At 34.5% G+C, this 25,281-nt stretch overlaps 1 protein-coding gene across 5 annotated transcripts in view; it reads left to right on the top strand.

Moving 5' to 3' along the window:
- Positions 1 to 22,807, top strand: part of LOC149792219 (extended synaptotagmin-2-like) — a 155,442-nt gene extending 132,635 nt beyond the window's left edge. For 2 of the 5 annotated variants that reach the window (XM_089970745.1, XM_089970744.1), the window contains exons 19-21: positions 7,793 to 7,927; positions 12,408 to 12,554; positions 13,628 to 22,807. In XM_089970745.1, coding sequence (XP_089826871.1) covers positions 7,793 to 7,927; positions 12,408 to 12,554; positions 13,628 to 13,688 — 343 coding nt within the window. In that variant the 3' untranslated portion in view covers positions 13,689 to 22,807. The remainder of the gene's footprint in view (positions 1 to 7,792; positions 7,928 to 12,407; positions 12,555 to 13,627) is intronic. The other 3 variants (XR_016423527.1, XR_016423529.1, XR_016423528.1) reach the window with 3 other exon arrangements.
- Positions 22,808 to 25,281: the final 2,474 nt, after the last annotated feature.

Genomic DNA, 25,281 nt, shown 5'->3' with positions numbered 1-25,281 from the left:
AATAATTAGGGTAGTAGGCAATGATTAGGGCAGTAGGCAGTGACTGGCAATAAGCAATGACTAGGGCAATAAACTAACAGTTTAAATAATTTCTTCTGCTTACTCAACTTCCACGAGTCTTATTGACTTTGGGATCAAAAAGTCAAAGATCAGGGTCAGACAAATTGTTTCCACACAATAACATTAGTCAATCATCACTTGGGCAGTGAGCTAAAATGGAACAAAAAGAAGTGAGCATAGCTGGATATTTTTTCATGGATAATTGCAAAATATAGAAGAAATTGGATTAATTGATGGCAGACATTTTTTTCACACTCGGTTTTCATGAATGCCCTGCCTTTATTTCAGAACTTATTTGTAGCTTTATGTCAAAAGCGACCTTTTTTCTTCCTCTTACTGGTGTATTTTCAGTCATTTTCACAAATGTCACAATTCAAATGAATATGAGGGAGATTATTTTTAACTGTACTCAGTTAGTTAGTCCGAGTTTCCTCTGACCCTTGCCACCCCATTTTTTGATATTTGGACATTTATGTTGGGGTGTAGGGTCAGAGCGCTTTCCCTATCGAAAAGTTGGAATTCGCCGACACCATTTGGTGTCGGCATGTGGTAGCCGCTTACTAGCAGGCCCAGCAAACTTGAATGACCTTTCATCGAGATATACCTGCATGAAATCAATAGGAATATGATTTATTTTCTCAGAAATTGCGATCATAGCATTCGTTATGTCTTTAATCCACTGATACAAGAGACAAAAGCACGTCGTTGCTAAAATTTGACCTGGATCAGCCATTTGTATTTCTAGTCACGTGACTAGACAACTCTCGCAACCGACATCTGAATGACATCAGAGGTCATACAGTCACTTGATATCAACAACAGACCATTTCTAGTGTAGGTGTAGGAAAACAAATTGAACATATAAATAAAAGTAATGTAATTTTTATAGAAAAATTAAAAAACAAACTTCTCAAACTATTTATTGTGAAAACAACGACGAAAATATGTAAATGTTGCAGAAATTTGAAGAAAACCAGATTCACTACGAAGAGCACGTGTCAATCTGGTAGTCACATGGCAACCAACAAAAAAACATCGCTGACACGTGCTCGGTACTTCTTGAAAACGGTTTTCTCCACCCTTCTGCGATACCTACAGGTTTCTGTTCATTGCTCTCAGGATAAATATGTTGAGAATTAAGTGTGCATTATATTTATTTACAAACATTAAGTGACTTCTATATAATATGTCCAAATTCTATGTACAACAACTTGGGAAATTTGTTTATTGCGATATCACGTGACTATATGACCTCTGATGTCATTGACATGTAGGTTCCGAGATTTGTATAGTCATTTGACTCGGAATGCAAATGACCAGATCCAGGTCAAATTTCAGCAACGACGTACTTTCGTCTAGTCTGTCAGCGGATTAAAGACATGATGAATGCTATGCTCATGATTTTTGAGAAAATAAGTCATATTCCTATCGATTTCATGCAAGTATATCTCGATGAAAGGTCGTTCAAGTGTGCTGGGTCGGCTAGAAAGTGGCTACCCCATGTTGACACCAAATGGTGTCGGCGGAATTCCAACTTTTCGATAGGGAATGTGCTCTGACCCTACACCCCAGCATAAATGTCCAAAGATCAAAAAATGGAGTGGCAAGGGTCAGAGGAAACTCGGACTATCAATTAGTCAACATACAGATGTAGAATGATAATTAAAATTACTTCTAAGAATTTCTTTTCATCTTTTAAATTAATTGCATTGAACCAACAATCCATAATTCTAAAGTACCAATTATGACAACAATCCTTGATTCTAATGCACCAATTATAATGACAACCCATGATTCTAAAGTACCAGTTATGAAAACTGATGACTCTAAAGTACCAACTATGATAACCCATGATTCTAAAGTACCAATTATGACAAATCATGATTTAAAGTACCAATTATGACAACAACCCATGATTCTAAAGTACCATTTATGACAACACATGATTCTAAAGTACCAATTATGACAACACATAATTCTAAAGTACCAATTATGACAACAACCCTTGATTCTAATGTACCAATTATGACAACAACCCATGATTCCAAAGTACCAGTTATGACAACCCATGATTCTAAAGTACCAATTATGACAACAATCCATGATTAAAGTACCAATTATGACAACAACCAATGACTTTAAGTACATTTATGACAACAACCCATGACTCTACCAATTATGAATGAGATGTGATTTTCATGCCTTTATTACTGGAAACCTTTGCTACAAACCATGATTCTATAGTACCAATTATGATAACCCATGATTCTGAAGTACCAATTATGATAACCCATGATTCTGAAGTACCATTTATGACAACCCATGATTCCAAAGTACCAGTTATGACAACCCATGATTCTAAAGTACATATGACAACAACCTATGACTCTAAAATACCAAGTATGATAACCCATGACTCAAAAGTACCAATTATGACAACAATCCATGACTAAAGTACCAATTATGGCAACAATCCATGACTAAAGTACCAATTATGACAACAACCCATGATTAAAGTACCAATTATGACAACAACCCATGACTCTAAGTACAATTATGATAACAACCTGTGACTCTACCAATTATGAATGAGATGTGATTTTCATGCCTTTATTACCAGGAACCTTTGCTATGCCTTTGTGTGGTCCTTATGCTATCTGGTGCCTTTGTTATTTCATATTTAAACAACCACAGTTGTTTATCTGGCTTTGGTTAAATGCTGTAACAACTATTTTTAGAATAAGGAATTAGGAATTTGAGTGGAGATGTTAAACTTGTATGTTGTAACTAAGAAAACCCATCCAAGAATTAAAGAAACAATATTCACTCTATGTATGTGTGTGTGTGTGTGTACATAGCTGCCAACCTTCCAGGCTCACAATTAGTGAAAATAGGGATACAAATTAGTGAATTTGGACATGAATTAGTGAAAAATACCATGACAATAACTCTATCCACTCTATCAAGATCGCAATATAAAACTAAGACACTACATATATGCAGAAATATATCTGCGTTTATATTTATTATGCTATTCATAAACTTCACTTGTTCTTGTGGTTATTTATCAAGGCATGATACTGTTTCAGACTTGAACTTTTTCATCTGCTTGATCGTAAATTTGTTTTCAAAACAGTTCAGACATGTTGCCTGCTGGTTGATCTTGGTGACTAAAATTGCTGACAAATTTTCTGCACCTAAGGAGGCCCTAAAGTCTGTCTTATTTTTCCTCACTAGAGAAAATCCTCTTTCACTGTCACTGTCGCTGTGTGGAATGTACAGGAGCTGCATCACTTTTGGTTCTTCGACAGGAAAATTTTGAAGTAATCTTCGAGACCGGGAACATTTGTCAGAACAAATGTTTAGCACGGTCTCCAGCTGATAAAGGTAGATTGTGTTCAACAAGAAAACTCACAAATAACGCTTCAGCATTTGTAGCTTGCAGCTCTTCCATCGATGGTTTAAAATATTCCTGTGTTTAATGGCAGAATGCATGGCCAGTTTTTGGTATATTCCAAATTAAACTTCACTTTTTAGCAATACTTTTCTTTTTCCTTGGTGAAGCCATTTTCAAGATCTTACTTGATACCAAAGAGTAATTCAGATCTGTGTTGGTGACACATGCACAGAGCAAAATTATGATTAGGCCCCAATTTCTCTCAAAAGCATTTGTAAAACTACTCTTATACATATAGATTAAAATAGGCTAAAATGCTTGCTACTGGGCCAACTGTACCAATTGACTGTAGTTCTACTAATATCATGACGGACCGTTTTGGCAACTGCCTATATCATGACTAGCACTTAATGGGAAAAGGGTTATTTTATTAAAGATTTTAAATAATTGAGAATTTGTGAATTTTTTGCTTGCAGCGTGAATCCGTGAATCACTGAAAAAAGTCATGAACTTCACACCAAAATCATGATGGTTGTCAGCTTAGCATACATACATACATACATACATACATACATACAAACATGAAGGTAAAGACATTAACATTAACAAATTAGCTAGCAGTTTAGTGCTGCAAGCTTTTCTTTCACCTCAACATTTGCAATACATGTATGACTTTGCATTATCAAGCTGATAAACATCAACTACCCAGCAAGGACTGTCAGGTCCACTTGGGCCTCCTGTCTTGGATTGCCAGAAGATGCACACATTGACAAATCACTTTGTTAGATCCTATTTGTTCAAGATATTACCTTTTTTATCTGGTAGAGTTATTGCCCTTCATGTCTTATTGCTTAATGCAGTGTATGACATGATCCTGTTGGTGCAGCTAGTCCCACAGTTTTTGAAGGATTGCTGTAAATACTAAATTCATTACCTACATATGTCTAATCACAAGCTTCCACAGTATTTGCAGCTTTACTTGTCATAGACCAGAAGAGCTTAAGTAATGGCATGTTGTCTGTTATATGTATGTCCATCTGTTAGCATCAGTGTTGTCACTGCTCCTCAAAAACCTTTTGGTGAATTACCAAGAAACTTTCCATGCAGATTCATCTCAAGGTGTACTGATCAATAATAAAAATGATGTTGATTGAACATCAATAAAGTCAACACAGTGGCCATCTTGAAAATGTTTTTATCACTACAGAATGGAAGGTCAGGTCAGCATGCTCTTTTCTTTGGAAACTTTTTATGGTTGGTCCTGAATAAATAGGTGCTGATCTAACATCCAGTATGGCCACCACAGCAACTATATTGAAGAGCTTGTTTTTGCTGATCCTTCTGAACAGAAAGTCACAGGGTTTTAACTAGTTTAAATACTTATAATGTCTTGCTAATCACAGTAGCATTTTACATATCTTGTTACCAGTACTCTTCCTGAATGGATGACTATTGTTGTTGTAGGGTTTAACACCATTTTTCAGCACACAATCTGCTGTACATGGTGGCCAGTATTAATGGTGGAGGAAGAACCCGATAAATCCCCAGAAAGAACCACTGACCCTCGAGAAGCTACTGGCAAGCTTTCTCACATACCCACATTGGCCAAATCCAAGACTCAAACCCATGCAGACAGAGGTGAGATAGCAGTGATCCATAACGGAGAGCGCTTTAGACCACTCGGCCACTTGGGGCCCCTGAATGGATGACTATACAGGATGGGCTTTTCGCTGATAGATTTCTTGTTATGTCTAGCTGCTTCTAAATGATCATGGTACCAATCTGAAAGCCAATATGGCTGCTACAGCTGACATTTTGAAAATATTGTTACCACTAATCCACCTGAATGGAAGGTATTTAAACATGGTGTTTTCACTGTTACAGTATGGTGTTTAGTTGGTCTCAAATGAAATTGTGCCAATCAAACAACCAATATGTCTACCACAGTGAGAAAAATCAAAGCCATTTGCTGCAATAAAGTTGGATTTTATATCAGTTCTTAAGGAAGAACATACATCAGCTAGTTTGAAATATAAACATGATAAAGAAATAAAACTGTTTGAATGGAAAAGTGATCATTCATGGCATTTACAGTTGGCAATATTTTGTATGGTCCTCAGCATTTAGCTCATCTTTCTTCTTGACAGTGTGTCATATTTTGTATGGATCTGAGTGTTTAGCTCATCCTCCCACTTGACAGTGTCATATTTTATATGGATCTGAGTGTTTAGCTCATCCTCCCACTTGACAGTGTCATATTTTGTATGGACCTGAGTGTTTAGCTCATCCTTCCACTTGACAGTGTCATATTTTGTATGAACCTGAGTGTTTAGCTCATCCTCCCAATTCGTTGTCATATTTTGTATGGATCTGAGTGTTTAGCTCATCCTCCCACTTGACAGTGTCATATTTTGTATGGACCTGAGTGTTTAGCTCATCCTCCCACTTGACAGTGTCATATTTTGTATGGACCTGAGTGTTTAGCTCATCGTCCCACTTGACAGTATCATATTTTGTATGGACCTGAGTGTTTAGCTCATCTTTATGCTTGAGAGTGTGTCATATTTTGTATGGTCCTGTGCATATAGCTCAACATTTTGCTTGACAGTATCATATTTTGTATGGACCTGAGTGTTTAGCTCATCTTTATGCTTGACAGTGTGTCATATTTTGTATGGTTTTGCACATATAGCTCAACATTTTGCTTGACAGTATCATATTTTGTATGGACCTGAGTGTTTAGCACATCCTCCCACTTGACAATGTCGTATTTTGTATGGACCTGAGTGTTTAGCTCATCCTCCCACTTGACAGTGTCGTATTTTGTGTCAATCTGAGTGTTTAGCTCATCCTCCCACTTGACAGTGTCGTATTTTGTGTCAATCTGAGTGTTTAGCTCATCCTCCCACTTGACAGTGTCGTATTTTGTATGGATCTGAGTGTTTAGCTCATCCTCCCACTTGACAGTGTCATATTTTGTATGGACCTGAGCGTTTAGCTCATCCTCCCACTTGACAGTGTCATATTTTGTATGGACCTGAGCGTTTAGCTCATCCTCCCACTTGACAGTGTCATATTTTGTATGGACCTGAGCGTTTAGCTCATCCTCCCACTTGACAGTGTCATATTTTGTATGGACCTGAGCGTTTAGCTCATCCTCCCACTTGACAGTGTCATATTTTGTATGGACCAGAGTGTTTAGCTCATCCTCCCACTTGACAGTGTCATATTTTGTATGGACCTGAGTGTTTAACTCATCCTCCCACTTGACAATGTCATATTTTGTATGGACCTGAGTGTTTTGCTCATCTTTATGCTTGACAATGTGTCATATTTTGTATGGACCTGAGTGTTTAGCTCATCTTCCCACTTGACAGTGTCATATTTTGTGTCATTCTGAGTGTTTGGCTCATCATCCCACTTGGCAGTATCGTACTTTGTATGGACCTGAGTGTTTAGCTCATCCACCCACTTGATAAAATGTCATACAAAGCAATGATATGCAATTTAGTAACTAAGTAAAATATATGATTTTATTCTTAAATTAAATGAAATATAATACAGGGAAATAGATTAATAAATAAATCACTTATATAATGACTTATGGGGAGTTGCAGATCTCTTTGTATATACAGCACAAATTGACAAACACCTAGCTACCAAACATTGTTAAGAACAAGGCAGAAGCATTGTACCACACTGATGTCAGGTAGTAGCTCTGTATCACATTGCCAGCAGGCAGTAGATTTGTACCACACTGCTGTCAGACAGTAGCATTGTATCACATTGCCAGCAGGCAGTAGCTTTATATCACACTTCTGTCATGCAATATATTTTTATCACACTGCTGTCAGGTATTAGCTTTTTATCTTGCTGTTAGGCAATAGCATTGTATCATTGCTGTCAGGCAAAAGCTTTCTATCACACTACTGTCAGGCAAAAGCTTTGTGTCACACTGCTGTCAGGCAAAAGCTTTGTATCAAACTGCTGTCAGGCAATAGCTTTGTGTCACACTACTGTCAGGCAGTAACTTTGTATCACACTACTGTCAGGCAATAGCTTTGTATCACACTACTGTCAAGCAATAGCTTTGTATCACACTACTGTCAGGCAATAGCTTTGTATCACACTGCTGTCAGGCAATAGATTTGTATCACACTACTTCAGGCAGTAGCTTTGTATGACACTGCTGTCAGTTATGCTTTACACTCTTGGTCTCATTCTTGATAAGCTCCTAGTATTTCCAACGGTACTCAAATTGAAGGTTGTGAAAGGTTTATTAATGATAACATCATGTGATAAATGTGGAATTTAATAATTATCTGTTTATTCCAGGGGTTTGCCAGCCATGGACAGAGATCATTTCTCAGACCCATATGTCAAGTTATACCTTTTACCTGACAAGTCCAGCAAGGGCAAGCGTAAGACCAAAGTCATCAAGGACAACCTTGATCCCATCTATGATGAAACGTAAGTTCTCGGGATGTCTCTCATGGATATTGATTTGCATGAAATCGTCTCTCATTGATATAGATTTGCATGAAATTGTCTCTCATTGATATAGATTTGCATGGAATCTGTATTTGTTTTGAGTTTAAATATGTTAGCTTATTGCATGTCAGAGTATTTAACTTTTGAAAAGTGGTATTTGTTTATAATTGATATAAATGAGGATCCAAATTCATATTTGTGACAGGTGGTCTGCATAGTGTATGCCATATTTCTGTGGAAGCCTACCATACATTCTCTGTGGTTTTTTAGATGAGGTCAGATTTATTTAAGATTTTATGTCCATATTTTACTGGAATCATGAAGTCAAGAAACTTTAGATCATTTATAAAATTCATATGGTCAAGAAACAGCCGTAGGATAGCAAAGGCGGGTGATGCATATTAGTTCTTGTTGTTTTACATCACAACACAATACAGGTCACTGGAGCAGTAGTTTTAAATCACAACACAACACAGGTCAATGGAGCAGTAGTTTTACATCACAACAGAATACAGGTCACTGGAGCAGTAGTTTTAAATCACAAAACACAATACAGGTCACTGGAGCAGTATTTTTACATCACAACACAATACAGGCCACTGGAGCAGTAGTTTTACATCACAAAACACAATACAGGTCACTGGAGCAGTAGTTTTACATCACAACACAATTCAGGTAAGTGGAGCAGTAGTTTTACATCACAACAGAATACAGGTCACTGGAGCAGTAGTTTTAAATCACAATACAATACAGGTCACTGGAGCAGTATTTTCACATCACAAAACACAATACAGGCCACTGGAGCAGTAGTTTTACATCACAAAACACAATACAGGTCACTGGAGCAGTAGTTTTAAATCACAATACGATACAGGTCACTGGAGCAGTAGTTTTACATCACAACACAAAACAGGTCACTGAAGCAGTAGTTTTACATCACAAAACACAATACAGGTCACTGGAGCAGTAGTTTTAAATCATGATACAGTTTAGGTCACTAGAGCAGAATCTGAAAATTTTTGGCCAGTTTCAAACAGGTTACTATCATTTGCCTTGTACTTAGTGTACATAATGTTTATTTTGTTTACTATGTAATCACATTTACATAGTGTATTTTTTGTTTACTGTGTAATTACATTTGGGCTTGGGGGTCCCAGGTTGCCAAGTAATCTAAAGCACTCACCGTTATGGATCACTGCCATCTCACCAGTCTATATTTGTTTGAGTCTTGGGTTTGGCCAATATGGATACATGAGAAAGCTTGCCAGTAGTTTTCTGTGGATCAGAGGGTCCTCCCAGGGTTCACCTGGGTTCTTCTTCCACCACTACTGGCTGCCATGTATAGCCTGTCATGTGCTGAGAAATAGTGTTAAGCCCTACAACAACAACAACAACAACAACCTAATGTATTTTTCATTTACCATGTAATTAAATTTATGTAATGGGTTTTTTCTTTTCTTTCTCATTATAGATTAATAGTTGCCAAGTCATCCTCAGTGCAAAAGTAAAAAGAGGTTAATCCCCAAACAGGAAAACACACTGTTGTCACTCTGACAGATTTGTTAATATGTATTTGTCATTGCTTGACAGCACTTTTTGACAGTTTGCCTGTAGAATTGTTTCATTTTGTATTGCTAGATAATGTAGCTTAGTGACAATTTATAGTTCAGATCTTATAGAATGCAAGTTTACAACAAATGGAAAAAGGTTTTACATGTATGAAATCTAATAATAATAATAAAAATAAAAAAAATAACAACCCATTTATTGGATTAGGATAATGAAATACAGGTATGGATGTGTTAAATAAGACTGGATTATGAATTACAGATAATAAGGTTTGAAATAAAGCTGGATTGTGAAAAATTCAGGTAAGGAAGTGTTAAATAAGGCTGAATAATACAGGATAGGAGATGTTACATAAGACTGTATTATAATATTCAGGTAAGAAGGTGTTAAATAAAGAAAGAGTTAAATAAAGCTGGATTATGAAATAACAGTGTAGAGATGTTAAATAAGACTGGATTATGAAATACATGTGAGGAACTGTTAAATGAACTATTAAAACAATCAGGTGCCTGCAGTAAATGGATGTATAAGTAACTCATATAAAACCATCAGGTGCCTGCAGTAATGGATGTACAGTGTGACTCCGCTATAGCGCACTCCGTTATAACACAAATTCTGATATAATGTGGTAGTGGTGTGGCTCCCAGATTTAATATACATGTATATTTCTTGTACACAAAAAAATTCTTTCTTAAAGGTATGAAAAAAACGCAAAAACTTTATTATCATTTTGGGTAAGAGATCGCATATGAATAATACAAGACGATCGTGGCGTGGCTTCTAAAATTTTATATGTATTTTTCTTGTACATGAAAAAGTATTTTTTTTTCTTCTTAAAAGTAAGAAAAATAACATAAAAAATTTATTCTGGGATCGTGTAGATCTTCGCCAATGTTGCAAACTTGGATTGTTTTTTCCTTATTGGCAGCATAATATACCATGTGGCAATTTTTTTATTGCCGACATTGTTGGCTGTTTAAACGTTTATATACAACCATTGGTTTGAAGTACAGAAATTCAGAGGCCCCATGAAAGGAAGCTGCAAAATGGATATAAAATGCACTGAAATTTATCTGTTGTTACATAAACACATTCTTTGTCCAAATTGACAATCCATCTAAACAGTGCATCGTTATGTTATAATCCGCTTATCATGACATCTAGCATGAGTACTGTATATTGTGAAATATCCGCTTTTTTCTTGTTGACATTTCTGGTAACAGAGGTCAACCGGACGAGGTATTATCTTGTAATCTATCTTTCATCAGATTTTCAGCCACTCGCTAGTAATTAATATATTTACAAAGACTGACATTCGTTTGTGGATGATAAGTAAAATTCCTCTTGTTTTCACTCAGAATTAATCCTTCAGAACACTCACATTTTCTGTAATAATCCCTGTCATCAAACCAGAACACCTGCATCTCTATCGTCAGTTGACCCTTTGTTAATTTTCAGACACATGCGTGAAAGGCAGCATCATGCTGCTACCACAAATGTAAAAATAAAAATTAAGAAAAAAAAAATACATCTTATTGGTTTATTCAATAGGCATGGAGGGACAGTAACTAGAATAGTCCAAACGATGGGCAATTCATTTTTAAAAATGTACCCAGATAAAATAGTTTGCTGAAGTTTCAAAGGAAACAGATTACCTTTGAAACACCGATTGTTATGAAAACTTACTTAGTAAATGGAAAAAAAAAAAATCGGTCTCAATCATGCAATACAATTATTTGATGTTGCTGCCACAATATGAAATGGGCATTTGTTTGGTTCTCCAGAGCTGTCCTTTAGAGGTGACTTCAATAATGCATGTACCCTTCATCAAAGAAAGCCGACTACAGTCTTTCAGTAAAAACAAAAAACTTTTCATCAAAGGAAGTCAGTACCAAACTTAAATGAAAGTGATGGAATCTGATGGATTTTTGCATTTTCCAACGTGACTGGAACACATTAACTGTGCTGTGAAAACTTTCTTTTTGTAGGGAAAAAGTTTATGCTTACGAACACTACCAACAGAGGCTTAAAACGCAAACTAGGCCTAACTAAAATGCAAACTAGGCCTAACTTTTACCAACTTGGGACGTACTGAAAAGGAAATGTGCTTCATCATTCATTACGTGATTGTGCTATATTTTTCCACTGAATTCAAACCAATATGACCTGTGACAAAATTATTGAATATTTTAAAGCTCTGTGTGTGTGCATATTTTCGATGGAATCACTTGTATTGTGGATTCATTGTATATGATGAGGTTCGCGGGTGAGTACACGGTGTTGATACTATTCATGCTATACATTAGACATGTATATATAAACAGGATTCACGTATATGTACCAATTTGTGGTTCTCTAAATAAACTATTATATACATCTTCACTGTTTTCACTACAGATGTATTTCTCATTTAATATGCATCGATTTAAGATGGTAACTGTGTCAATGAAGCATGTATTTTACTGCTGGCATTTATTACCTAATCCCTCCCACAATTTTTTTTGGGGACATGCATAATTTTCTTCAGTTAACTGACCTGGTTGCTTATGACAAGGTTTGGTTTATAACACGGTCAGGTTCTATGGCTCCCAACTACCATGTTATAGCAGGGTCACACTGTATAACTAACTCATATTAAAACAGTCAGGTGCCCACAGTAAATGGATGTATAAATAACTCATATTAAAACCATCAGGTGCCTGCAGTAAATGGATGTATAAATAACTCGAACTCATATTAAAACAATCAGGTGCCCACAGTAAATGGATGTGTAACTAACTCATATTAAAACAATCAGGTGCCCACAGTAAATGGATGTATAAATAACTCAAACTCATATTAAAACAATCAGGTGCCCACAGTAAATGGATGTATAAATAACTCTTTACAGGTTTGAGTTTCAAGTTCCTCCAGGAGAAATAAATGGCCGTAGTTTGGAGGTAACAGTGAATAATGACAACACATTCAAACAGGACTTAATTGGCATGATTGTCATAGACCTGCAAAATCTGGATGTGACCAAAGCCCTAACTGAATGGTAAGACGATGAATGATTTTGGGGAAGAAACAACAAATTATAAAAAAGTTAATATATTAGAAAGGAATGTGTATAAATGTTAGATACTACACACTCCATTGTTATAACACCCATTGAAATGAATATGTGAAAATGTTAGATATTACAGCTCTCCATTGTTATAACACCTTTTGAAATGGATATGTGCAAATGTTAGATACTACAGCACTCCATTGTTATAGCATCCTTTGAAATGAATATGTGCAAATGTTAGATACTACAGTTCTTCGTTGTTATAACACCCTTGGAAAGGGATGTGTGTAAATTTTTAAATGTTAGATACTACAGCTTTCCATTGTTATATCACCCTTGGAAAGGGATGTGTGTAAATTTTTAAATGTTAGATACTACAGCGTTCCAATGTTATAACGCACTTAGAAAGAGATAGGTGTAAATGTTAGATACTGAAACAGCTCTCCATTGTTATAACACCTTAGAAAGAGATATGTGTAAATGTTAGATACTGCATTAGATACTACAGCTCTCCATTGTTAGAACACTTAGAAAGGGATATGTATAAATGTTAAATACTGGAACAGATCTCCATTGTTAAAACATCTTTACAAAGGGATTATTTGTAAATGTTAGATACTACAGCTCTCCATTGTTATAACACCCTTAGAAAGGGATGTATGTAAATATTGGATACTGTAACAGCTCTCCATTGTTATAACACCCTAGGGATATTTGTAAATGTTAGATACTACAGTGATATTACTGTGTTATAACATATTCAGCAATTATGACATCATTTAATGGAGTCAGGTTGTATGTTTGTGATTGAAAGCATTTCCCTTGGCAATAACAATTTCAGACATAATTTCATTTGAATGAAAACAGAAATATTGGAGTTTCAGGAGTTTTGTCTTTATGTGCAGGTTTTTGTGGGGCCTTGAAGTTACCAACATCCACTGGGATAATGTATCTTCAAGTTTGCACACATTGCAAAAGCTGCTTTTGTATTGTTTATTGTTGCCTTAGTACCTTCTAAAAATCTTAACCAATACAAAACTATTCTTGTTTTCCTAACATAGGTTTGATCTGAGGCCAGAGAGTAAAGGGCAGCGACCAGTCTCCATAGAAACAGATGTCTGAAAAGTTAAAGCCATGACAGAGAAAGAACACTGATTCCAAGCTTTTGCAACTGTTAAAGTGTTGAATTTGATAATTTATAATACCAGTCCTCATAACGTTTTAAAATGATGTATTTTTATGTGACAGTATATAATGCCAGTCATCAAGGCATGTTCTAAAATAACAAATAGATATGGATTTGAAGTAGGTTAAATGTTACACATCTATCATTTCTAGTAAAGGACCTTTATGAATGGAATGGTTTACAAATCATTTCTAGTAAATGGTCTATATGAATGGAATGGTTTGCAAATCATTTCTAGTAAATGGCCTATGTGAATGGAATGGTTACAGATCATTTCTAGTAAAAGGCCTATATGAATGGAATGGTTTACAAATCATTTCTAGTAAAGGGCCTATATGAATGGAATTGTTACAAATCATTTCTAGTAAAAGGCCTATATGAATGGAATGGTTTACAAATCATTTCTAGTAAAGGGCCTATATGAATGGAATTGTTACAAATCATTTCTAGTAAATAGCCTATGTGAATGGAATGGTTTACAAATCATTTCTAGTAAATGGCCTATGTGAATGGAATGGTTACAAATAAGTTCTAGTAAAGGGCCTATATGAATGGAATTGTTGGCAAATCATTTCTGGTAAAAGATTTTTATTAGATGAATGGATGCAAGAAGTTGAACACATCAGTAAAACTGTAAGGAGTATACAACGATTTCCTCTTTACCTTCTGATGCCTTGATTTCTACCATTGCTCATGGAGTAGAAGATTTGTTAATTATACCTTTAAATCTGATGGATTTAATTTTGCAAGTTAAGGATCCACATAAATGAATCCCTTAACCATGATATTGCCATATACCTGTTGAATAAAATTAATTAACTACTCAATTAATTAATTAATCAGTTGTACCTATTCTGGTCCAAAATACTGGGAAAAAGTAAAACATGTCACTTTAACAGATAGATAGTAGTTGAATCTGTGTGTTTTGATGTGTTACAAATATGGCTACCATGGAGACAAACCATGTCCAAATGTTTTTATAAAAATCATGTGTCCACATGTTGATCACATAAATGTAGTATATAGAGATATGCAGGTGATGGATCATTGGATCAAGAAATTTGTTCATGGTTATTCTTTTTATAAACTCTGAACTAAAATTATATGGCAGTTAACAAAACGAGACCCGTAAACATTGACCTGTATGACCTTTACATTAGTATGTCCACTTAGATTTCATCCGATAGAAATACAAAACACTAGTCTTAACTACTTGCTTAACATGCCACCTATAGTCAAACTTGCCAATTGCATTTGCTTTTTCTGTTTACCAGAAAGTATATTTTGTTATATATTTTATATCTGCCAATCATGTCACTATAACTATAGCCAAAGTTGAGAAACCTCTGTACATAGAATGGAAAAGACATACAATACTTACTCACTATAAAGTCACCTCAATATAAGGCAGGCCTGTTTATAAGGACATGGATCCCATGCCATTATTTGTTAGTACTGTGTATAAAATAAGGCGTTCCACTTTAATGAATGGCATTATAGTGAGGGCAGACTGTGAGTTAGATTATTGTGCACATTTTGAACAGTTTTATCCAGACAATTAAAAGTTGTTTGATTGGAGGATTTTTTTCATCCTCTTTAATGTAAACTTGCAGTACTTGCACTGATTTTTAAAATATTGCAATGCTGATAGTTATGTTAAGTATTGTTTATGTGTTCAGTGTACATTTAAAGTCCTTTTGTGGACCTTACTATAGACAACTTTAGGATTGTGAGAGTCCAATATTATGACATTTATTGTCATTTATGACAAAATCATGCCTTGATTTTAGACTAAAATACTCATATATCAACATTTTATATTTTTTAAATGGCATAGTTAACCCACATTTAACACGTGTAATGCATTGCATAGAGTTTGCTTATTATTTCAACATTAGGTGAGAATTTTAGAAAATCTTTCATTTTGGGCAGAGGTTTCACTTTCTTACTTCAAATTAATCTCTTATTAAAAGAAAGATACAATGTATAATAATATTAATATTTGTTTTCTATACAACATAGTATTTTTATATATCTGTTTTTAAACAGCTCCCAAAACAACGATGATTTTCAGCCTTAAATAGTGTATATAGGATGCCAGAATAAGAAAGATTATTAAAAATGTTTATATATTTAATGTGGCAAAATCATACGCCTAGAAGACATATCAAACCAGGTATATCGCAAGTGTAAAAACAAACAACTAAATATCCTGTATTTTGTTACTGATAAAAATAAACAAATATGCAAAAAAATAGTTTTTATAAAGCTATTTGTGAAGTGATAATACATATTTTTCATACGGAGAATTCCACCATTTTTATCAAAGTCTGAACTCTGTTTGGATTAATGCTAGGGGTTCTCTTTTATTTATTGTATTTTCTTGTGTGTAATGTGTGACCAACTCCAAACATCTTAGAACCGATCATGCACAGACAGATCAGGGTGTACCTGTTTGTTCTGCCTACACTTTCAAGTGATCAGTACAGACCCAGTTCTACAGGTGTATAATATACAGGCAGATCAGAGTATTCTCTTTTTGTTTTACCTATGCTATCAGGCAAACAGTACAAACCCAGATCTACAAAGGTGTAATATATAGACAGATCAGGGTTTATTAATTTTGTTCCACTTGTGGTATCAAGAAAACAGTACAAACCCAGATCTACAGGTGTACAGTATTTGTCAGATCAGGGCCTATACTGTTCATGGCTGTTGTTGGATCAGGGTGTTTTCAGTTTGTTCTACCCGTGCTATCAAGCAAACAGTACAAACCCAGATCTACAGGTGTGTAATATACAGACAGATCAGAGTGTTTTCATTTTGTTCTACCTGTGCTATCAAGCAAACAGTACAAACCCAGATCTACAGGTGTGTAATATACAGGCAGATCGGGGTGTATTAATTTTGTTCCACCTGTGATATCAAGAAAACAGTACAAACCCAGATCTACAGGTGTGTAATATACAGGCAGATCAGGTTGTATTAATGTTGTTCCATCTGTGGTATCAAGAAAACAGTACAAACCCAGATCTACAGGTCTACAATACTTGTCAGATCAGGGTCTATACTGTTCATGGCTGATGTTGATTATGGACAGATGAATATATTGAAGGAAAACTCCGTGTATTTATGTCAACATGCCATGAGTGCAACCATGTTACATGCATTTGTTACTGATGTAAATAAGTATTCTTGCATTTTATGAAAGGAATCTCAACATGTAAATAATTGTATGTCAAAAGTTGTACATTTGCATTGGGGAAGTACAATATCCAGTTCATTCCATGCAACCAATGGGGTGAGGCAGGGAGGTGTTCTTCACCATTGTTATTTAATATATACATAAATGAGTTAAGTTGCAAGTTGGTCATTGTCACATGGGGATACATTTGACACCAAATGTGTTATTTCTTAACAATTTTAGTTTTGTTTATATGGAACAGGTTTAAGGAAGTTTATAGATATGTAAACATCACACATTTAAGAATGATATCACATAAGACACAAAATCAGTATGCATGGTCTTTCAGTCAAATTTTGTACTTCTTAATGGCAATGCCCTTACATATGTCAAAAGTTAATGTATTTGGGTCATATTTTAAAATCCAATTGGTCCGATGCTGAGGATATGATGAGACATTACAGATTTTTTTGTGTGCTCGAACAAACATGCTTTTATGTAAATTTAGAAATTGTTATTTGAATTACAAATTTTTTGTAAAAATCTTATTGCTGCACAATGCAATGAACTCCTTTGTGGACAAACTTTAGTGAATGTATGAAAAGAAAACTAGTTTTGGGTTATAATTATAGTCTTTGTTTTCTATTAAGCCCTCCTTGATGGAACAGTGCCTCTAACATGTTTGTTAACTATAATATATTCAGTTTTGAAGAATTAATGAGAAAGTATGTTTACAATGATGACAAGAATATCGAAAAGTAAGAATTGTATCTCGAAATCTCTCTGGAACTATGACATTCATTTAAATTCTCTGATTATAGACGGATGGAAAAAATTTGCTCTTTAACTGTCTTGCATAAGTTTATTATTAACAATGCCCAAAACGGTTTGTAGTTGTAGATGTGTCTATGTATTAGACATGAGACACCTATGATTTTGCATGTTTAAAATACTTTTATATTTAATTTAGATGTGTGCACTATGCATTCTGAAATGAAACTTATTGTATCTTATCTTATCTTATCTTATCTTATTGTATTTTATCATATCTTAATAGCATCTGAATATGTTTTAATCAAAAAAGGGGAACAATTCATATCGCTTCTAATATACCGTTATTAATTAGTTACATTAGCATTAGGGAATTTGTTTGGTTTTCAAAGGAAAGTTTGCATAAGATTATCTGTGTATACCTATCAAATACTCTAAGTAATGGAAATTATTATATATTTTTGTTCCCCAAATATTTCAATATTATTCCAACATTTTCAAGCACAGAAAACTTTCTCATGCATTGTTGAAAGACATTATTGTTTTATCTGGAAAAGAAATTGTCTGCTCTTGATAAAATAGTATTAGGCTAAGTTCATCTCTCTGATTGATAGTCTCGTATTATGTAAATTGGATCTGACCTGTTCTACATGTTGACTGGTAGTCTTTTGTTGAAAACATTGGGCCTGACCTGTTCTACATGTTGACTGGTAGTCTTTTGTTGAAAACATTGGGCCTGACCTGTGATACATGTTGACTGGTAGTCTTTTGTTGAAAACATTGGGCCTGACCTGTGATACATGTTGACTGGTAGTCTTTTGTTGAAAACATTGGGCCTGACCTGTTCTACATGTTTGCTGGTAGTCTTTTGTTGAAAACATTGGATCTGACCTGTTCTACATGTTGACTGGTAGTCTTTTGTTGAAAACATTGGGCCTGACCTGTGATACATATTAACTGGTAGTCTTTTGTTGAAAACATTGGGCCTGACCTGTGATACATGTTGACTGGTAGTCTTTTATTGAAAACATTGGGCCTGACCTGTGATACATGTTTATGTAAATCATTGATTGGATATATTCGATATTTGAAAAATTCTCTCGTCTGGGATCTAGAAATTAATGGTATGTAAGTAATTTTCTGTATCATACATATGAAAAAATTGATTCAGTTTCTGATATTTTGTGAATATTATGTTCAGACAGGTGTATAGCTCTTGGTAACTTTTATTGAAATATTTACATATCAAAGATGATACACCCTTACAAACAATATGCATTAGCATGGATTAATGTAATTGCAATGTTGTCTTTGTAAGTGCACAGGATTTGTAATATTGCTTTTATTTTTGTGTGATGAGCATCAGAATTCAAGACTCATCACCAATGTGTACTTTGGAATATATTTCAAGCATGTTCAGATAATAGAGTCGTATGTTAGAGTGTCACCTATTTTGAGAGTGCTTGTTGTAGTGTACATGTTTGTGCCTCGAATCACAGCATGTCATGTCAGATCCATGGCAAACAGTTCTTGCTCAGTAACTTTTGAAGTACTTCTTGGATTGAAATCACATTTGATATGTAGCCTAATGTTGATAAAGAGCTTGGTCAGGTTCATCTTTTATCGTTTTCTGACAGTTTTACAGAATTTGACTTAGAACATTTCCCTTCAATGGACATACTCCCTAGAATAAATGGGAGGTCTATCATGAATGCTCAGATGCAGGGAGCTGTGGCTATCGGAGGGAGTTGTCTTAAATGTACAGGAAATGGAAGGGCTATAAAAGGGAGTCAAGTGCAGATTGTTGTCTTATTTCATACATGAAGTGGAAGGGCTATCAAAGGGAGTCAGGTGCAGGTTGTTTTATTGCATACAGGAAATGGAAGGGCTATCAAAGGGAGTCAGGTGCAGATTGTTGTCTTATTGCATACAGGAAGTTGAAGGGCTGTCAAAAGAGTTAGGTGCAGATTATTGTCTTATTGCATACAGGAAGTTGAAGGGCTGTCAAAAGGAGTCAGGTGCAGATTATTGTCTTATTGCATACAGGAAGCTGAAAAGCTGTCAAAGGGAGTCATGTGCAGGTTGTTTTATTGCATACAGGAAGTGGAAGGCCTATCAAAGGGAGTCAGGTGCAGGTTGTTTTATTGGATACAGGAAGTGGAAGGGCTATCAAAGGGAGTCAGGTGCAGGTTGTTTTATTGTATACAGGAAGTGGAAGGGCTATCAAAGGGAGTCAGGTGCAGGTTGTTTTATGGAAGTGGAAGGGCTATCAAAGGGAGTCAGGTGCAGGTTGTTTTATTGTATACAGGAAGTGGAAGGGCTATCAAAAGGGAGTCAGGTGCAGGTTGTTTTATTGCATACAGAAAGTGGAAGGGCTATCAAAGGGAGTCAGGTGCTGGTTGTTTTATTTGTATACAAAGTGGAAGGGCTATCAAAGGGAGTCAGGTTCAGGTTGTTGTCTTATTTCATACATGAAGTGGAAGGGCTATCAAAGGGAGTCAGGTGTAGGTAGTTGACTTATTGCATACAGAAAGTGGAAGGGCCATTAAAGAGAGTCTGGTGCAGTTAGTTCTCTTATTGCATACATATAAATCCGTTAAAGTTCAGAATTTTAATAAAGCACCAATTTCTTAATATGTAAATGAAGGTGAGGTGTACAGAAAGATAAACTGCATCATATTCAGTGGAAAATTTTGTTGTATGAACATATTTTTTCTTCATTTTCATTCTTTTTGATCTATCAACTGTTTGTCTCAATTTTCTTAATTATGCAGTGTAATCTGATCATTCAGACAATGCAGTCTGGTCTGATTATTCAGACAATGCAGTCTGGTCTGATTATTCAGATAATGCAGTCTAATCTGATTATTCAGACAATGCAGTCCAATCTGATTATTCAGACACAGACAATGCAGTCCAGTCTGATTATTCAGACAAAGACAATGCAGTCCAATCTGATTATTCAGACAATGCAGTCCAATCTGATTATTCAGACAATGCAGTCTAATCTGATTATTCAGACAATGCAGTCCAATCTGATTATTCAGACAATGCAGTCTAATCTGATTATTCAGACAATGCAGTCTAATCTGATTTATCAGACACAAATTGTTCACATTAAATAGGTTCATGTGGTTAAATTTTGAGATTTTTACAATTTATGCAAAATTTTATGGCTACATTTTGTAAATGGCCTCCTTTATCATGTTTACACATAACAATTTTAAAACTCTACTTACAATTTAAATACAGTGTCACACTTTTGATGGAATATTACATGATATTGTTTATGTTTATATTAGAAATATTAAAGTGGGGTTACAACGATATTCGGTTTTTTAGCTCTTTGCCATCACCTACTCAATAAAGTAGGAGTAAAAGTAAATGCTAAATAAATATTAAAGTGAACATAATTTTTAAATAAGGATGGATACATGTATTTTTATTTAATGTAAACTGCTTTGTTATAAAGACTGATTATTTAGCCACTCTTAAAATGCATAGTACATTCAAATATTTTTATTTTAACAAAAAATATATAAATCAGGAGTAATAAATAAGCAACTGACTACATTCAAACGGTAATGTAATTTAATCAACTACTTAGCTCTGACATGAGTAATTGTATTAAATTTCAAAAGTCATAGTTAATTACTTTTAAATTTAAAGTTGTAATGATGAGATAACAGTCAAAATAATGAGATAACAAGTCATAATGAGAAGATAACAATTTAATTAGTGCAATCTGATGCAGTCGTAATCATGATATAACAAGTTACCAAGATTTAATGCAATCTGATGCAGTTGTAATCATGATATAACAGGTTACCAAGATTTAATGTAGTCTGATGCAGTCGTAATCATGATATAACAAGTTACCAAGATTTAATGCGATCTGATGCAGTCGTAATCATGATATAACAAGTTACCAAGATTTAATGCAATCTGATGCAGTCGTAATCATGATATAACAAGTTACCAAGATTTAATGCAATCTGATGCATTCGTAATCATGATATAACAAGTTACCAAGATTTAATGCAATCTGATGCAGTCGTAATCATGATATAACAAGTTACCAAGATTTAATGCAGTCTGATGCAGTCATAATCATGATATAACAAGTTACCAAGATTTAATGCAATCTGATGCAGTCGTAATCATGATATAACAAGTTACCAAGATTTAATGCAATCTGATGCAGTCGTAATCATGATATAACAAGTTACCAAGATTTAATGCAATCTGAACTCGGTTTAAAATCAGCTGGGTGTTACACCTTTGTTATAAATGCCTGAAGTGCAATTATTATTTGATACTCTATGTTGATAAACAGTGTTTTGTTATAATTCATGACTCTATGTTGATAAACAGTGTTTTGTAATAATTCATGACTCTATGTTGATAAACAGTGTTTTGTAATAATTCATGACTCTATGTTGATAAACAGTGTTTTGTTATAATTCATGACTCTATGTTGATAAACAGTGTTTTGTTATAATTCATGACTCTATGTTGATAAACAGTGTTTTGTTATAATTCATGACTCTATGTTGATAAACAGTGTTTTGTTAAAATTCATGACTCTATGGTACTTTGCTGTCTCTAATTCTCCAGTTATCCTGGTAAAGACTCAGTTCTTAAACATATGCTGCAATGACTAAATTCCTATAGAAACAAAAATGATCAAGGAGTCAAGTTGATTTATTTTATCAGAATACTAACATGCTAGTATACATGTTTTGTATAAATTATCAATCTTTAAAAACTCTAATATGTAAATTTCTTGTGACAAGAGCTAGGTGATCTTTCAGTTCTTTTGCAGTGATTTCTTAAGTCGTTTACCATTTTGTATAATTTTATGGTGATAGTTTAATTAAGGAAGAGGGTTATAACTTGTGTTACATTTACACTTGACTGCAAGTTAGATATTTCTTCATATAACACCCATATATATACATATATATATACATATATAAATATTTGTTTACATAAAACCCTATATGTAAAGTTTTTACTCAATAACTAGTTTTTGGAAAGTTAAATTATACTGTTAATTTCTATTTATCTGTAATTTTTCAATAAATGTTGTACTCATTATCTTTCTTCTCTATTTTTATGTGCACACAAGGTAAAACGACTGAATACCTAGGCCTTTGAAGGAAGAATGTAATGATCTTGCATGCTACTATTTTATGTGTACATTTTCCTTGCCTCAAACAATTACATTGCCCCTGAAGAAAGAATGTGACAGTGTTGGATGTTACAATTGTACGCATAAATTTACATTGCCCCAAACAACCACTCCAGTGGCCTAGTGGTTAGAGCCTCCACCTCAGATGTGGGAGGTCGTGGGTTCGATCCCTGGACGAGTCATACCAAAGACTTACAAAAATGGTACTAACAGCTTTCTTGCTTGGCGGAGAGCATTATGAGGTTAGTGTTAGGACTGGTCGGCCTGGTGTCAGGATAATGTGACTGGGTGGGACATCATGCTACATGTCTGCAATATGATGCCCCAGTGCTAGGCATCACGATAAACTGCCACACTGCAGACATCATAGCAATATGACTGAAAAATTGTCAAAGCTACATTAAAAATCCAAATCACACACATGCGCATTGCCCTAAACATTTCCACATACTCTATCTTTAGAGGAAAGATGTGTCAGTGTTGAATGACACAATTTTATGTAAAACTGTATATGTCCCAAGCATTTCCACATACTCTATCGTTATAGGAAGGATGTGTCAGTGTTGGATGACACAATTTTATGTAAAACTGTATGTGTCCCCAGCATTTCCACATGCACTATCTTTAGAGGAAGAATGTGTCAGTGTTGGATGACACAATTTTATGTAAAACTGTAAGTCCCCAGCATTTCCTCATGCACTAGAAAAGTTAACACTTATTTATATCAATTTATATATATGGAAAACAGATGTACATGCACGTGTTTTACATAAAACAAGTTTCCACACATGTTAAACATTACATTTGTCAACATGTGTTTGGTTTACACAGAAAAATTGAACCAAGAAAGTTTATTGAAGTTATTTGTTTTTACCAGGCATATGTTAATTTTATATGTATGCTAGACTTGTCCAACATGACTAAATATAAAATGTACAAGTTGGAAATAGATAGATTTTACTAATCTGTAAGAAACTTGTATTCAGATGTCAAATAATTGTATTAATTGAAACTTGTATTCAGATGTCATAAATAATTGTATTAATTGAAACTGCTATTTGGACGTGATAAATAATTAAGTGCAACACATACACAGGGTTAATTGATCTCATCTTATACATAACATGTCCACTGCAACAGGTGTAAAATGGCCTTGTATATGTAAGATGTACACTGCAATAGGTGTGGAATCATCTGATGTACATAAGATAGGTCTGAAATTGCCTTGTGTGAGATGTTCGCTGCAGTAGGTGTGAAATTGCCTTGTGGATTTTATAAACAGTATAATGTAACGTCTACCAATTCCATATACCACATAATTATTTCCCTGTCTCAGCTAAGTTTAATAATAAAATAATAGTTTTATTTTGTAAGGATGAAAAATGATAAGTACACAGACTAATCCAACTAGTGGCCCTTAATTATTTATACCCGAGCAAAGCAATTGCAACTGGGAGACAAGTAGGGTATACAGAAAAGGGAGACAAGTATCATGTAAGAAAGGGAGACAAGTACCATAAACAAAAAAGTATTAGCATTAGTGTATACAAAGTAACCGATTATGTATTCAGCGCACAAAGTATTGTGTACATGAACTTGCATGATTACAAGCTTTGCTTTCTCTCTCTCTCACAACACACACACAGAGTTCCAAATGATTGGTCCCAAAAAGGTCAAACTATTTTATACAATAGTTTTTGGGCTTTGGAAGACGAAAAATTCATTGGATGGTATACTGCATGGTTTTGGTAAACTAATATTAGTATTATTTGTACTTTTACCAAATGTGTCATTTAATAAACAGTTGGGCATTAATCCTTTAGAAATTTGAGACATAAATTTACCTTTTCCTAACATATTCATTCATAGAAAGACACAATTTTTAAATAATTCATGTAGTGGTAGACAGTAACATTCATATACTGGTAGACATTAACATTCATGTACTGGTAGACATTAACATTCATGTACTGGTAGACATTAATATTCATGTACTGGTAGACATTAACATTCATATACTGGTAGACATTAACATTCATGTATTGGTAGACATTAACATTCTTGTACTGGTAGACATTAACATTCATGTACTGGTAGACATTAACATTTTTGTACTGGTAGACATTAACATTCATGTATTGGTAGACATTAACATTCTTGTACTGGTAGACATTAACATTCATGTACTGGTAGACATTAACATCCATGTACTGGTAGACATTACCATTCATATACTGGTAGACATTAACATTCATGTACTGGTAGACATTAACATTCATATACTGGTAGACATTAACACCCATGTACTGGTAGACATTAACATTCATGTATTGGTAGACATTAACATTCTTGTACTGGTAGACATTAACATTCATGTACT

This window comes from Sinohyriopsis cumingii, chromosome 9 (assembly GCF_028554795.1).
Source record: "Sinohyriopsis cumingii isolate HCF-2022 chromosome 9, ASM2855479v2, whole genome shotgun sequence".
Classification (NCBI taxonomy): Eukaryota; Metazoa; Mollusca; class Bivalvia; order Unionida; family Unionidae; genus Sinohyriopsis; species Sinohyriopsis cumingii.
This window is presented reverse-complemented; position numbering and strand designations above follow the sequence as displayed.